This window comes from Atractosteus spatula, chromosome 26 (assembly GCF_055471065.1).
Source record: "Atractosteus spatula isolate fAtrSpa1 chromosome 26, fAtrSpa1.hap1, whole genome shotgun sequence".
Taxonomy (NCBI): Eukaryota; Metazoa; Chordata; class Actinopteri; order Semionotiformes; family Lepisosteidae; genus Atractosteus; species Atractosteus spatula.
Window position 1 is genome coordinate 684,741 of NC_142731.1, and position 15,055 is coordinate 699,795.

Consider the following 15,055-nt stretch of genomic DNA (forward strand, 5'->3'; position numbering starts at 1 on the left):
ATATGTGCTTTTGTGTTTTTATTTTTTCCGACTGTTTTGTTCTTGAAGCACTAGCCGCATCTCATGAATAAACATCCAGACTGGGCTCAGGCAGAGACCTGGGGTGCTCCCTGATAAGCGTGTCCAGCCCTGGTCAGCTTCACAGCTTGTGAATCCTTCCCCTTTCAAACGGGGGTGATCATTTTGTTTTAATAGATTATTGGCTGCTTCAGACCTCCCTGTCTAGCTGCTCAGTTCTGGAACAGCCTGAGGTTTCAAGTGGATGAACTGAAAGACAAATAGAGACCTGACAGCTAAGCCTGATATAACCGCTTCATAATATCTTTCTTTGATTTAGGTGACTAGGCAGCTTTAATCCCATATGGTTGTGTTATGGTAAAATGATTTCAGTAGTTAAACTGTGTGCTCTGGGGTAAGGAATCGTGAGTTCACAGGTCTCGTACGGGTGTTAATGGTGAGCAGTGCAGGCAGTTGTCAATGGGTCTGTAGCAGGGAAGCACTGTGCCACAGAGAGTCTCGCTGCTGCTGCCCTTCTGAAAGGAGGTGCCTGGTGCCATGCTGCAGCCTGGCCTCAAGGTGCCAGCGTTCCCTCGCTGGTCACTGCCTGCACACAGGGTAGTCACGCCTGATTCCAGTAGGCTAGAGCAGGCCTTGTGCTGAACAGCTGCCTGCGAGGATAAGAAAGGATTCAGCCTTGCGGTACACGATGCTCCAGAGAAGCTTCAACTGCTTCGGGTTTCTGGAGAGAGGTTCATTGCCCTCGATATGTCTGAAGAGGTGACTGGCACCATGTGCTGTATCCAGGCTCAGTCGTCGGAGAAGGAAGAGTAGTTTTACTTTTTTCAGAGATTAGCACAGGTGCACGGGTTCAATAAGGTCTCATGCACAATGATCTCTTTGTGCCCTTATTTGCAGTGGCTTGTAGGCGAAGAACAGCTGGGTCCTTCTGTGACTGGAGGAATATGGAAAGCAGGCATGTTGACTTTCACTCCCTTCTCCCACTTCTTTCCCTGTAAAGGTGTGTCCTGGCCAGAGTCCTGCGCTGTTCCAGGTTTCTTGTGGTGTGAGGCACAAGTCCTCAGGAGTTGGAGGAGGTATCATGTGGAGTTAGAGGGTCTTGGGAGTTTGGAGGGGAATTAACCTCAAGGAAGAGGCGTTCTGATTTTGAGCTGTGGTACTTTTTTAAAATTGGTGTTAATTACCATGATTTCCACTACTAACAAATCGCTTTGCACTTTATTAAAGAAATCAAATTCTTGCCAGTTCCAGTTCTTGTGCTGCTGAATGTTTGGTTCTGGTTGTTTCAGTAATGGGTTAAAAGTTGTGGTCTGTGGCCCATGATTTCCAAGCTGGGTTGATTGGATGTTAGTCTCTTTGAGTGTTTCACTTCTGTTTTGGTGGAGAATGGTTGCCCTGGTCTTTAAAAGCATAACCTTATTTTTCGGCTACTAACCTGATACTCATCTGCTACTAACTTTTAAGGTTATGCAGAGCTTTAGCTCATACTGTTAAGGTACATTTTTTTTCCATGTTTGTGTTGGTTTTATTTGTCATAGAATGGTCTGCATTTAGGAAAAAAATGGATTTATCTTTCATTCCATTTCATGTGCAGTAATAAAAGATGTGCATGGAAAATTTCCTACTTTTCCCAGTACATCCAAACTGCATGAGAACTGATGATTACATTAGTGCAAGCTTGCAACTTCTCTTAACTGGGGCTTTTTTTGGAGCACAAATGCTCTTGTGTTGCTTCAGGGGTTATTTACCTTTTTTCTTTTAGCTTGAGCCTTTAATCTAATGCAGACTCTAATCATATAATGCAGACTCTAATCAGGTGGGTCAGAATGAGGCTCTGGAAAGTAATTTCTGTGTATCTGCCACCTCCCAGTGGGGCAAAGAGGTGGTAGAACAGGCTCCAGTGCAGTTCATCCTATGGTTTATGGTGGGAGGAGACCCATACGAACTCCACACCCACAGCTCCCCAGTAAGTGCTCTAGCCCTGTGCCCTGGGCTGCCCAGTAGAGGTGAGCTTGCCTGTAAAGTTCCTCAGAGCAGATCTGAAGGCTGTTGATTATACAGGCAGACTAGCTGTGGGACTGAGCTCAGCCATCGCTAGAAGCTCTGGGAACCGGGTTTGAGACCCTTGAGGTCGAAGGGGAGAGGGGCAGCACGAGGGTTGGGGTTTGGACTGTGCTGGTCTGCTTGCTGCGTAGGCCTGGGCCTTTTTCTCTCCTGTCCCGGTGCTGTGATCCAGTTTTGGGGTTGCCCTTTGGGGTGTGCCCTAGTTGTTTTTAACCATTGTTTTGGCTCTCTTGATTGTCTCGCCGGTAGAGAGATCATGTGGTTGCAGCAGGTTTCTGTGTGCAGGAGACCTGCAGTGGCGCGTCACGGGACTGAAGTTGACAGGTTGTGAAGTGCTCCGTTTTATACAGTCTTGAAAGGCACAGAATCATTTATACTAATTTTATCTGAACTGTCGTTTAAACTTAATTTTGAACTCTTTAGTTGCTTCAGGGGGTTACTCTGAGATAGTGGCTACACGTTGTGATTTAATTTTGAGATGAAGATGCTTCCTTAGACTCTATGGGACTCGATCCTGCTTGTCTGCAGTGACCGTGTCGCGTTTGAAGGGAGAAAAGTTTCACTTGTAAAACTGGTAGTTAAGCAGCTTGACACAGATACTGGCAATCTTGACCTTCCGAAAGCCACTAATGTCAGGCTGTTAACATAACCATCAGTCAGTGGCATGATAAAGGAGAGCTTGTATTACACAGCTATTAGTCATTTACATTTAGGGAAATATAAAAGGTCTTCAGTGTCTTAACTAGGTGTAGCAACAGGCAGTCCGTGTGTCATCTAAAACTGCCCTTCTGTCTCTCCTGGTCTTTAACAAAAGGTGACGAAGTTATATCTACATTTTGCAATTGTGAGAAAAGATGACAATGCACTTGGAAAACTCCCAACTTTTTCTGTGGTGTGATTTTCAACCTAGTGCATTTTGAAAAGACCTGGTCACTTTGAAGTGATTTTTTAAAACAATTAACCTACAGTCTTTAGTACCCTGGCAGCATTGTGCATACACAGAAGTGACAAGAGGTGCAAGAGAGTTTTCTGCAGCAATGAAGTTGGCACTACTTTAGCCCTGGAACAAATAACTTAATACTTTAAAGGAGACTTTAAAAGGAAGTCCCGGTTAGGGACGGCCACTGTCTCGCAGGATTTAAAATCATTTAGAACTACTTGTATTGCAATCTGTTCTTTATCAGTTTAGCAAGTCAAATACTCAGCTAACTCATCCAGCCCTGCTTATAGAAGGCTGTAGTGTGTCTCCATTCACAAGGGGCTCTAGTTCAGTGTGATCATCCTCCAGAAACACTGGTACAATGTTCCACCTTTTTAAGAAATCCTGTCTGACTGGAATATTTTATCTGTGAAGTGTTATCCTTGAGGTCGGTTAAACTAAATATAAACTGATAGTATTTGCATATAGAAGGTTTTCTACATCTGCATATTTTCTCTGCAAATGAAGTTATTGGAACATAAGTAAAGGACAGCGCATTTCTGAAAGTGAAACTGACAAATCACATTAAATAAAATTTGTGACAACGATAAGCAGAGCTCATTGTAAAGGACTATATTTGAAATCCTCTGTGCTTCTGCTGTACAGCATGATTATGAAAATTTTAAATGAAATATTGAGTCAACCTTATCTACTGATGTCAGGTTTGAAAAAGGAATTAGGGGCTTGGTGGATTGTGCTGTTAGCACTACAAAAACGCTGAGTAGCACAAGTCAGCGCAAAGCACATTTATAAGGTTTCATGTGAGACTTAATTCTGCCTGCAGAGAGGTGATGGAGCTGCGCTTCTCCAACACAGCGGCCGGGGGGCTTGGAGGACCCCTCCTTCAGGCCGTCCTGGTGTGGAGCTGTCTGCCAGTCAGTCCTTCTCCTTCTGAAAGCCGGAACTCGCCGGGCTCTTGCGTCAGAGGTGTGAGAAAGGGAGTTTCCAGGATCCGTGACTGAAACCAGCTGGGAGCGAGGCAGAGAGGTACTTCAACCCCCTGAAATAAGGACCGAAGTGGCAGCACGACTGTAAGACAAATCGGCACAGATTTGCAGAGTTGGGTGGGCAGTGGGCAGGCGGTGGGCAGGCTGCTTGTTCAGACCAGGAACATGCAGTCCTAATGTTAGGAGTCCAGCAGGGCAGCTATCTCTGCTTCAAACACAAACCGGTTTGAGTCCTCCTCCTTAAAATCACACTTGTTGAGGTCCCAGGAGGTAGGACTTTCACTTCTACCACAATTATAACTAAATTCAATGGCTAAACTGTCCTGCTATTGTAAAATTACCTTATATCTTACAATAACCATAGTTATTTGAGAAAAGTATAACACTTTACACCGATTGAAATAATTTTTTAATGGAAAAAAACGTCAGACATTTGGCATAATTTGTGAAGATTTTTGTATCTTTAATGGAAATGACTATAAACACATTGAGCTCACCAGAGTAGCAGAACCTTGTGAAAATACCAGTCACTTTTTTTTACATTCTTCTGGATTCATAAGTCCTTTTGCTTAAAATCCACCTTGAGCTGCTTTGTTAGTATGAAGATAGTTTTATGAGTGCTCTTCAGCATATTCATATATCTTTTTATAGATGTAGATCTTTTTTTATTGTATTATCACCAAAACTGCACAAGTACTAAACAAGATCTTACTATTACATTGTAGAATTTTAATACAACTGTATATTTTACACCTTTAACTGTATATCGTAATATTCTATGTGCCTGTTTTATTGCTTCCCTGCATTGCCTAGAAGACATAAATGATATAATCACCTAAGGCTTGTTCATAATTTCGTTCTTTAATATCATACAGTTCACTTTATTAATCCCCTGGGGGAAATTCAGTTGCCAACACAGAAGAACATAAAAAAACTACACGGACAAATAACTCTGCGCCTTGACCTATTCACACTGTGCAGTGCACAGGAACAGTAAATGAAAATAAAATAACGGTAAAACTCCAATGCTTCCCATCTTGGATCTATAGTTTATATTTTTCTCACTTCTACCTTTGCCTAGCTTGTGTTATATGAACAGCATCTCGTTTCCATATGTACAGCAGGTAAAATATAATCCAAGACTGGAGATTTCTTAATTTTAGTGCTCCTCTAGAATACTTCCTCCTATTCTGTGCTAATATTTAACGACCTTAGCCTTGGACACGATATTGATTTATTCCTTAGTAAAGATGAGAGAAAAATAGTTATTTAGTATACCAGCCATTTCTCTTTCTTCGTCTTAAAGTTCCCATTAGTGTCTCTGTTATCTCTCTCACATCCTCTTTCTTGCGTGACTCCATTCTGAAGTGTCTCGCCTGTTGATTCTGCCCTGGCAGCTGTGGGCGTGTTCTTCTGTGATCTTCTAACATTTACTGAACGTACCTGCCAGCTCAACAAGTTATACAATTGAAAAGGTGTTCAGCTGTCAGGTAATAACTATCCCTTTTTTATCAAGAACTGGAATTGCCTAGATATGTGCATGATCATGTAAAAGTAACTGAACCACCCTTTAAACAATATAATGCACTGTAAAGCACCTGTGAGACTCGCCTGCTCAATGCACTTGTGCTGTGTGGAAAATGTCGCCCAGAGATTTCTGGCTCTGGGGGAACACTCTGCCATTTTCATCCCAGCTGTGCTCTAAATCTCCGCAGTTAATTGGATAGTTACTTAATTCATCTGCTTCCTTATTTAGATGTTTATTTAACTTGTTTCTTTGGATTATCAAAAATACTTGACTTAAGGGAACTGTTTCCAACCGCTTCAGCCTGCAGAATCTTTTTTGTAGCCTCTTCTTAACTTCCTGGCTGTTCCTTCTCTTATTAATCTGCTCCTACTAGTTGATTCAATGATGATGTACACACACGGGTGCGACTGACACTGTGTCACTCCCACAGTGAGCGACTTGTCCTTCTGCTGAGGTCTGGGTTCTTACAATTCAGGCAACATACAGTTCCACAAGGAGGGCAGTTCTGATACTCTGCATTTGGGACAGGGTTGATACCCTGTACAAATCCCATTTGACCTTTAAGCTGAAAGCAAATTTGCACATATACACAAACTGAAAAATGAAATAAATGAGCCTGTGTTTAAGAACTTGGTTGGAGAAAAAAAAAACATAAGACAGTGTTCATTCAGGAACAGGGAAGAAAACCAAAGATGCGCCACTTATTGGCTACATATTTTTTTTAACACAATATACAGGGAGACAGTGTTGTTGGTTTCCCTGAAACCCACAGCTGACGCGGCCTTGGCATGTTAACCTGACCTATGTGCTGCTCCTGCCGTGTAACTGCGTGCTACTATACAAAGGAAATGAGAGGCGTTACAGCTTCGTACTTATACATTAACAGGTAAACAGTGTATGTTCTGGAGCCTTCCGCTGGCCCATTATAGAAATTTTTATAAAGCTGTGCATATTGTTCGTTATCAATGTATAAATAAGTATTTCATGGGTAGGTGTTTCACATGTACACATACAGCAAGCACACATTCTGTTACAGCCTTTACAGTGACGTTTATTTGTTGACGTTGGTCGTTCTGCTTTTTAACGTGTAAAATAAACCACAACAGAAGGTCTTTACCAGCCAGCGCTTAATTGTGAAACGCACACCTGTGAAGACCAAAAATAAACCCTGACTGTCAAACCTCCACGGGCTGTTATCTCTTGTTACTTGAGCTGACGTGTATTTGCTACGGGTTTCATAGAGTAACGTGTCCCGCTAGCGGCGGTCTGTCGGCAAGCCTGTCACTAGGCCTCGGACTTTCCTTGTCGGTGTGCCGATATTCGCGGCCCCCAGCTCGGGAATCCCCTCCTTCCGACTCGGGCACTGAGAGGGCAGAACTCTGCTGTGCTTCGCTAACCGATAAAAGCAGTTTTATTTTAAAAAAACACAACACCTTTGGAAAACCAAGCGTTCAGTTTATGGTAGTTTTATTTTATTAGGCGTTTCCAAGTTTTTAATACATGTGTGTACAGTATGTAACTTATTTTTCAAATCTGACACGTTAAAGCCTTGCCATCTTAGTTTTTCCGTTTTTACAAAGTCTATTTGAATATAATTCTGTGCTATTTAAAATATATTTACTTCTTTGCCGCAGTAAAATTAATACCAGCGCCAACACCCACAACGAAATTAAAGCTTTACACAAGAAGCTGTGAAAGAATATTAATCTGATGCAAAACCCAACTTGAGTAAAATACTTAACGATGACAGAGAAATTTATTTCTGTAAAAACATGCAAGAATCAGTTTCTGTTCTTCGTTCACAACCACGTTTATTGCAACACGAAACTAAACGGATTAATCTGAAAACTGGGCACTCCCTGCTCTCGGAGGCGTATGGGAGATGTAGTCCTTCTAGTCTCCCAACGGCGGAAGGGCAGTGTTGGTTAAACTACTTTTCCCAGGTATCATTTCGGACACACGTGTAGTAGAAACGAGTATTGAAAAGGTAGGGGCGGTTGTTTTTCCAGTAGCCAACCGCAACGTAGTAAAATCTAAAATTCAGAACATCATATTTCAGAGAGTACTGTGTTTAAGAAAGATATTTAAAAATTAAAATGCATTTGAGAAAACCAGTACTCGATTTTAAGAGTAGCAACGAACTCTGCTTCCGGTGTTGGTGAGATCGGTTTGAAAGGCGATTTTCTGAAAAGTTTTATTTTCTGCAGTACAAAAACAGACAACGTCCCAGCTCACCATTTAAATATTTGAAATATTTCTTCTGGGGGAACTTTTCAAATTGTTGATGTCCTCCATTTCTAAGCTTTAAATCGTTATTACCGTGTGCTTAACCGCCAACCCTGTTTTTATGTGAAAAAAAGATCTGTAAGGAAAATGCATAGCAAATACGCAACGCGTGACTTTCCTACATCGATCTAGCATGTCTGGTCTCTGAGTTACCCATAAAGTGGGCTGTGGGAAGAAAATGAGTGGTTTTCTGTAATTATTTTGCAACGCAAAAAACCCGAAATGTTTCCTTCAAACGAAGTTCAAACAACCCCTTTTCTACAGAGCGCTGTGACAATCTCATTACCACGAGAAAGAGACTGACTGGTGAAACTGGACCAGATATATGTATGCATTTTCAATATGTGAGAAAATAACAAGGGCCAGATTAAGGTTAAGGCAAACTAAATGCGTGTTTAGGGCCCAAGCAGCTAGGAAAATGTTCTAATTGTTCTTTTTTAAAAATTTCAGCTAAAATAGAACTTTTTAATAAAATTGAAAATGTTTTCATGCAGGCGGTTTTGCAGTGGTTAGCATTAGTGCTTCACTGGGCTGGGGCCCTTGATTCTGTTCTGGACCTGGGCCGCTGTCTGGGTGGAGTCTGTATGTTCTCCTCGCGTTCACATGGGTTTCCTCTGGTGCTCCAGTCTCCGCTCACAGAGCAAGAGCACACGGGTGGGTGAACTGGCTTCTGAGTAAATGGGCTGTAGAGTTTGTGTTCGTCTGCCCTGTGATGGACTGGCGTCCCATCCAGGCTGTATCCCGCCTGTTGCTTGGTAGGATAGGCTCCAGCTCCCCCTGATCCTGTAATGGACAAAGTGATTTAGAAAACGAATGGATAGATTAGTATAAGCATTTCTCATTTCTCATCTCGAAGGGTTAGAAATATCAGGTTAAGGTAAGCTCTTACGTTCAAATTATAGTTGCAATGTTAAATGATGTTTCTCAGTGATTTAATAATCTTATTTTAATTTTTTTTTTTTACGATTCGGATAAAGAAACGAGCAGTATCCTGTGTCTTGAGCTACATGGTAGTAATATGACTTGAAGCAGTGGGAATGTACAGTAATTCAGTTTCTTTGTTTATTTGTGTGCTACTAATTATAAATGTTATTCTGGGTTGCTGGACACTGATTTTTAAAATTGTATTCACACTTACCCAGGTGTGTGTGTGTAACAGCCATGTGCACAGATGGCGATTCATGTAACCAGTGTGAATGTCTTCCTGTGAATTATTTTCTTGAAACCATCCACGTGTGGGGGTCTTAGTGACGCCCCTGAATAGACTATTTGCTTTATCTTATTTTTATTTCTGAAAATCACGTTTTTCTCCCTTTCTTTTCAAGTAATTAAACCAAAACAAAGACAGTAACCCCCCCTCGCGATCGTTAGGACCCTTGTGTTGTGTTTGCTGTAGATCAGGACGGTACAGAGGACAGCTCCTTACGCAGAAAGTTGTGGGGGTCGGGAACAAATTCGCGAGCCACCAGCCTTTCTCAAATCGCTAGTGTTTGCTCAGCCTGGCTTTAAAGGAACACGTCATGTTTCACAGGATTAAATGTTTGGCTGCAGGTGGTGTAAAGATGATATGAACCTTTTTTGAAGGCGTGTTTATGCCATCAGCAAATTCTCTGAAGCAGTTATAGAGGTAGAAGACAGTTTGGATTGTACAGGTAATTCTTCGTCTGCGGAGCTTTAAGGGTATTGAGAAGACGCGGATAACTGTGCAACGCCGTCTTGTGGCGTTTGGTGGTAACGCAGTCTGTATTCCCTTGTGTGCATCGTTCACGTCTTTGAGATAACAGCGCTTGTTTTTCAGAAGTAAGTTCTGCGTTCGTATAATTGGCTACTCCAAAAATAGTTTTAAAACAAAAAAGCCTACTTTACCTACACTCATACCGCAAAAATCGCCATTAATTGAAGAAGCACAATAGACCCTCTGTTCCCTACGATTACGGCTATTATGTCATATTCTATGATTATATGCCTGTACACCGCAGCCCGGCAGTCGGGATGACTCAGACTCTCCAGCAGCGCGCTGCTCCCTCTTGTGGCGAAAACCGACTCCTGCAGAACACTGCCCGTGTATGCCAAGGTTTCTGCTCAGGCGCTGGTCGCATTCCGGGTACGGTAAAGTGAAAAGGGACCGATCGTATCTTTCGAGCAAGGCGCGATTAACCAGCTGCCTCCCTTGTAGGGACAGGTGCAGGCTGTCTATAACGAAACCCATATTCTCATTCGATGAACTCAACAGTTACTCGCTATAGCACACAAGGTCCCCGGTGAGCGCTGGAGCCGGGGTTCACGTCCGTCAGGGTCCTAAAGACAGTCGATGAGGTTAAACGCACGTCTCTGAGGACAGCAGCAGCTGTCGAAGACACTTCTAGAGAAGCTGGACTGCACTCTTCCGCCTAACCCAGACACTTGCATGTGCCTAAATGTCTACTACCTGTAACGTGAAAATTCGTATGAATTCACCTCTTATGTGACACTTCATCAAAAATTCTTCTGATACTGTACTCTACACTGAATGTATGCTGTGTGTGTCCATTACTGCCGTTACTTGTTCAGAGAAGTCTAACCAAGTTAAGCAGAGCCTGCAGTAATATGTCAAAATTCCATAACCTCAAGTGTAGAGATTAAGTCTGACTTCTGTTGCAATTCCATGGTTCAGTGTTGGCAGCCTTTTAATGGTTGAGCTCTACAGTAGCGATGTTCCAGCCACTGGGTGCTACACCTGTCATTAGCAATTATTCTAAGAGCTGTGAAAAAAAAAACGTTTCCTGTGACTGAGAGAACACTGCTGTCCCTGGCTTGTGTACATAGCAAACAAAAGAGAGCATGTATGAAATGTCAGTCGAAATTCAGAACAGAACAAAGACCATACCTTCTGTCAAAGGGATTAAGCAATCTCAACCTAAGTCTCCACAGCACGTTGTCTTAGTATCTTAGTGGGGGGGGGCACACTGAAACCACACCACCCAACTCCCGGAGGAAATGTTGGTTCAGTTGCTTCTGAATGAAGTGTCACATACAGTTCTGCTTGATACAGGAGCTCAAGTTAGTGTGAGGGAGAGAAGGTGGATGTGACAGAAATACCCGAGCTACAGCTGAAGCCCTGAGATAAACTGTTCACACCGGAAGAATGCAGCAATGTTATTGCAGCAAATGCCAAAATTGTAACAGCAGGTGTAAGCGTCCTCCCGGCCCAGAACTGGAAAACCCTGCCATCCCCTAAACACCACAAACGAACACAACACACAGTACTAGTGCAGGGGACCCCAAAGGCTCTTAGGATGGGAGGCACACTGAACCCGTACCAAACAACTCTAAACCTTTAAAACACACATGAGAAATAACAGTTCACTTTTATCTGGGTGTCTTTTTGTCCTAAGGAGCAACGTAAGTGAAAACGCACAAACTTCAAATTACAGGGGGTTAGAAGTGTGATAAGACATGAAGGAGAACATGATATAACCGACTGACACTCAACACTGGAGTGTACCCGGAGATGGATGGTATATGAGACATCATCTCAGACACTGAGCCCCGATTTTAAAGTAATGAATAAAAATCACTTTCGGTCACGGACTGTAAACGTGTGACACGACACCGACTGACGAAACGCGGTTTTGGGGTGTATTTATATTTGTTGGCATTGCCTCCACGTGAATGGCCGTATCTGTTACCGCTGTTACCCAGGCAACTGATACTTCCGGGTCATGAACAATCGGCCGTGTCTATCCGGGTCGAGGTTTGCTTTTTTCCGCTAAAGGCATTTTATATTATTTAATCAGAAAATGTAATTTTCCCTGAAAAAAACGTAATAACCAAAACGTCGCGGAAGAGCACTAAGTAAGTTTTCAATTAGCTATGCTGTTATTGCAAAACTGAAATTATATTAACAGAATAAAATTAAATGTAGTTATACGAATTAAAAAAAGACATCCAAATTATGATTTTATTTGGTGTATTAAAACCATTGTGCTTTTATCGGCAGAACTAAGCTTGATCATAATAGACTACCAATCTAAATTTCTTTTCGCAAGCAACGTAGTCAAAACACAGACATCGCGATCCTGACTTGGGTTTGGGTCCGAAAATAAAGGGATTATTACCGTCAGCGCGGTTCGGTGAAACTCGAGTGCCGCTATCCACTTCCATTATTTGTGTACAATATTGAAAATTCTAGTTTTAAGACGCCGTGTAGCCATTAGCTGTATTGTCCTGACAAGTTGAGGCAGTTTACCCGTCCAGAATCGCATACATCTGTGAGCATGTTGTGCACATTCACTTTGCAGGAGAAGTAAATCGGCGCTAATGAAATAATCGATTAGAATCAAGTCCCCCTTGATTCTGGGCGTGACGATAAATACGTTTGATTTCTTAACTTTTTCAGTTTGAAATGGCCCATTTCCAGCCTGAGCATATCGCCGACTGAACAGACTGAAGGCAGGTGCGTGTCTTCCAGTTACTGCTCCTTAACCAGATCTGCTTGGTTCCCAGTTGTGGACACAATAAGGTGCTGAGCCCCACAGTTCTGAACTGATTTCTCATTCTCAGATTGGTGTACAAAACTGAGCCAGGAGTCACACTTTTTCAATCACTATCCCTCTTATTGAACCTGCCTTTTGGTCTAAGAGCAGCAAACAAATGTCTTGAAAACATCTCTTGGAATATGGTGTCTTCTCAGCAATCTCATGCGTCTTCAGATCTTTAACATTGAGTTACTACAGAAACTGTGCACAAAAACATTCTTCACAAAATAACAGCCTTTCAACTAAACAGATACTGTGCAGCATGCGGTAACGAAGGATCTCTCTGGTCAGGTGGAAAAAAAGAGCACCTGAAGAAGTACTGCACTCTTGAGGACAAATGGAATGAAATCCCCTTTCTGTCTTTGCAGAACAGAAGTAGTAACAAACTGAAGTAGGCTGAAATACCATCTTTTAAAATGAAGCAGGAGCCCATTGACTTTAAAGAGGAAATTACGGATGTGACCTTTGCTCACCTGGAAAAGAAATCCGAGACGGGCCTTTTCCAAACCAGTGAGGGTTTCTGCCAGAGCGCAGTTAAAAGCGAGAAGGAGTTTGCCGACAGACCGGCTGGGCCGGTGAAAGTGGAGAGAGATGAATTGGAAGGTGCTCAACTGGGGGCAGTGCTTTCTGAGCAGCGCCCCCATGTGGCTAAAGAGGAGAAAGACGAGTGGAAGCTGGCTGCTGTGGCAGACGGGCTCAAGGTGCTCCGGCCTGTAGCAGAGGAGAAGAAACTGGCAGCTTCCCCGACCAGCGGGGACCCCTTTGCGAAGACTCGGGGCGCAGACGCCCCGCCAGCCCCGGCCGGGGAGCAGCAGTGCTGCTGCAGCGAGTGCGGGCGGAGCTACAAGACCAAGAGGTACCTGAGGAGGCACCAGCTGATCCACAAGGGGCTGAAGCCGTTCACGTGCCCCGACTGCGGGGAGAGCTTCCGGCTGTACGTGCGGCTCAGCCAGCACCGCAAGCTGCACCTGGGGGAGAGGCCGCACCGCTGCGCGGCCTGCGGCAAGGGCTTCCGGCTGGCCAAGTACCTCCAGCAGCACGAGTCCATCCACACCGGCGAGCGGCCGCACCGCTGCCCCGACTGCGGCAAAGACTTCCGGCTGCCCTCGCACCTGCGCTCCCACCAGCTGATCCACACCCAGGACAGGCCCTTCCGCTGCTGGGACTGCGGCGCCAGCTTCCGCCTGCAGGGCGAGTTCCAGAGGCACCAGCAGGAGCACACGGGCGAGACGCCCTACCAGTGTGCCGAGTGCGGGGACAAGTTCCGGCAGCAGAGCTCACTGACACAACACCAGAAAATCCACAAGGCGGAGACGCAGAGTTACACCGTGATCAAGCTGTGACATCAGCGGGTTTCGGGCAGCTTACCAGAGCAAACAGTTCGCCGTGCTGGGCTTCCTGAGACGAGGGCTGTGGGTGTGCCTCTCCTTCAGCCTTGAGATGCCAACAAAGCACATTAAGAAATGAAGAACATGACAGTGCTGATTTAGGCTGAAGTCTGATACTGTGGTTCGTCACCTGTGTCCCGCTTGCCTGTCTTGATAAGGATGTGCAAGTCCGATGCTAAGTGGGCAGAACTGAGGTAAAAAGAATGATAACAGGAGACAGTACTGCGTGTGAATTTTGAGTGCTTTCTTTTCACCAACGAACTAGACATTTGTGTCCTGTTTTAACACATGTGTACTGTCTTTGCCGTTGTGTGATGTGATATGTTAACAGATGTCTGGCAGCAGGCAAAGGTGCTGTTAAAATTAACAAGGATGATGCTGGATCACGTATGACAAGTGCCTTTTCACATCCCCCCCAGTCTCGTGCCCGGAGGGTTTGGTTGGGAAAGATCACTCTATTTGTCTAGGCCCAAAGGGAATGTGGCTTGTGCCCATTGATGTAATTGTCAGGGATGAATGGGATACACTACACGGTATTACTCCTTCATCCTAGACCGAGAGACTGGCCTGCACAGCTGTAAGGAAATGAAACTCCTCAATGTGGCTTCACACCTGTTTACCAGTAAGCAATTTAATGAAGTGGTGGGGGAATGAAAAGGACTCCAGTGCTCTAGGAATAGCACTGTATTATTCTGTACATGGGACAGTATGGACAGCTCTTGCTGTGCTGCTGTCTTGAGATAAATATGATCATACTATAATTTCAGGTTCTGTAATTATTACATAATTCAGATAAGAATCTGAGACAGCAGTCACTGTTTTTATTTTGCACATGTTCTTGGTGTGGTCTCAGCTCCAATATGAATAGAGCTGACCATACCTTGAAGCAGAGAGGTTGTCGACTATCAATTGGTTCACACACTCCCGTCTTTACCAGCGGGCAGATTGAGTAACTTTAAAATTAAAAGGGAACTGCTACACTATTTTTGCAGTTTGGGGTTATAAAAATCAATTGGCGGTGATGAGTGCATTTCAAATTAAACATATACTCCTAAGTACATGGTACTTGGGGATGACTCCTGGGACACTAGGCTCTCACACAGCAGGTTACAGATCTTTGCTTAGTGACATTTTACTCACCTTTTATTCCTTCACACCTTCTATCACATGACAGTCCACCGGCTGTAGGGCCCACTGTGGCTCTGGGCTCCTGATGAGAGCAGGGGAGCAGTACTGTGCATCTACACAGCATGCAAGATGAAAATGGCAGAGGCAAATACGCCCAGGTCCGGTCCGCTTTGTGCACGGCCTGAGCATTATGATAATGT

General features: G+C 43.9%; 1 protein-coding gene across 1 annotated transcript; it reads left to right on the forward strand.

Annotated features, from left to right (window-relative positions):
* Nucleotides 1–12,048: 12,048 nt before the first annotated feature.
* On the forward strand, nucleotides 12,049–13,682 carry LOC148814553 (uncharacterized). Its single transcript, XM_088906490.1, has one exon. It carries the CDS (start codon nucleotides 12,756–12,758, stop codon nucleotides 13,680–13,682), a length of 927 nt encoding a protein of 308 aa, XP_088762616.1. The 5' UTR covers nucleotides 12,049–12,755.
* The last annotated feature ends 1,373 nt before the right edge of the window (nucleotides 13,683–15,055 follow it).

Excerpts from the sequence above, each read along its gene's own strand:
- LOC148814553 (XM_088906490.1), top strand. The coding sequence starts at position 12,756 with ATGAAGCAGGAGCCCATTGACTTTAAAGAGGAAATTACGGATGTGACC.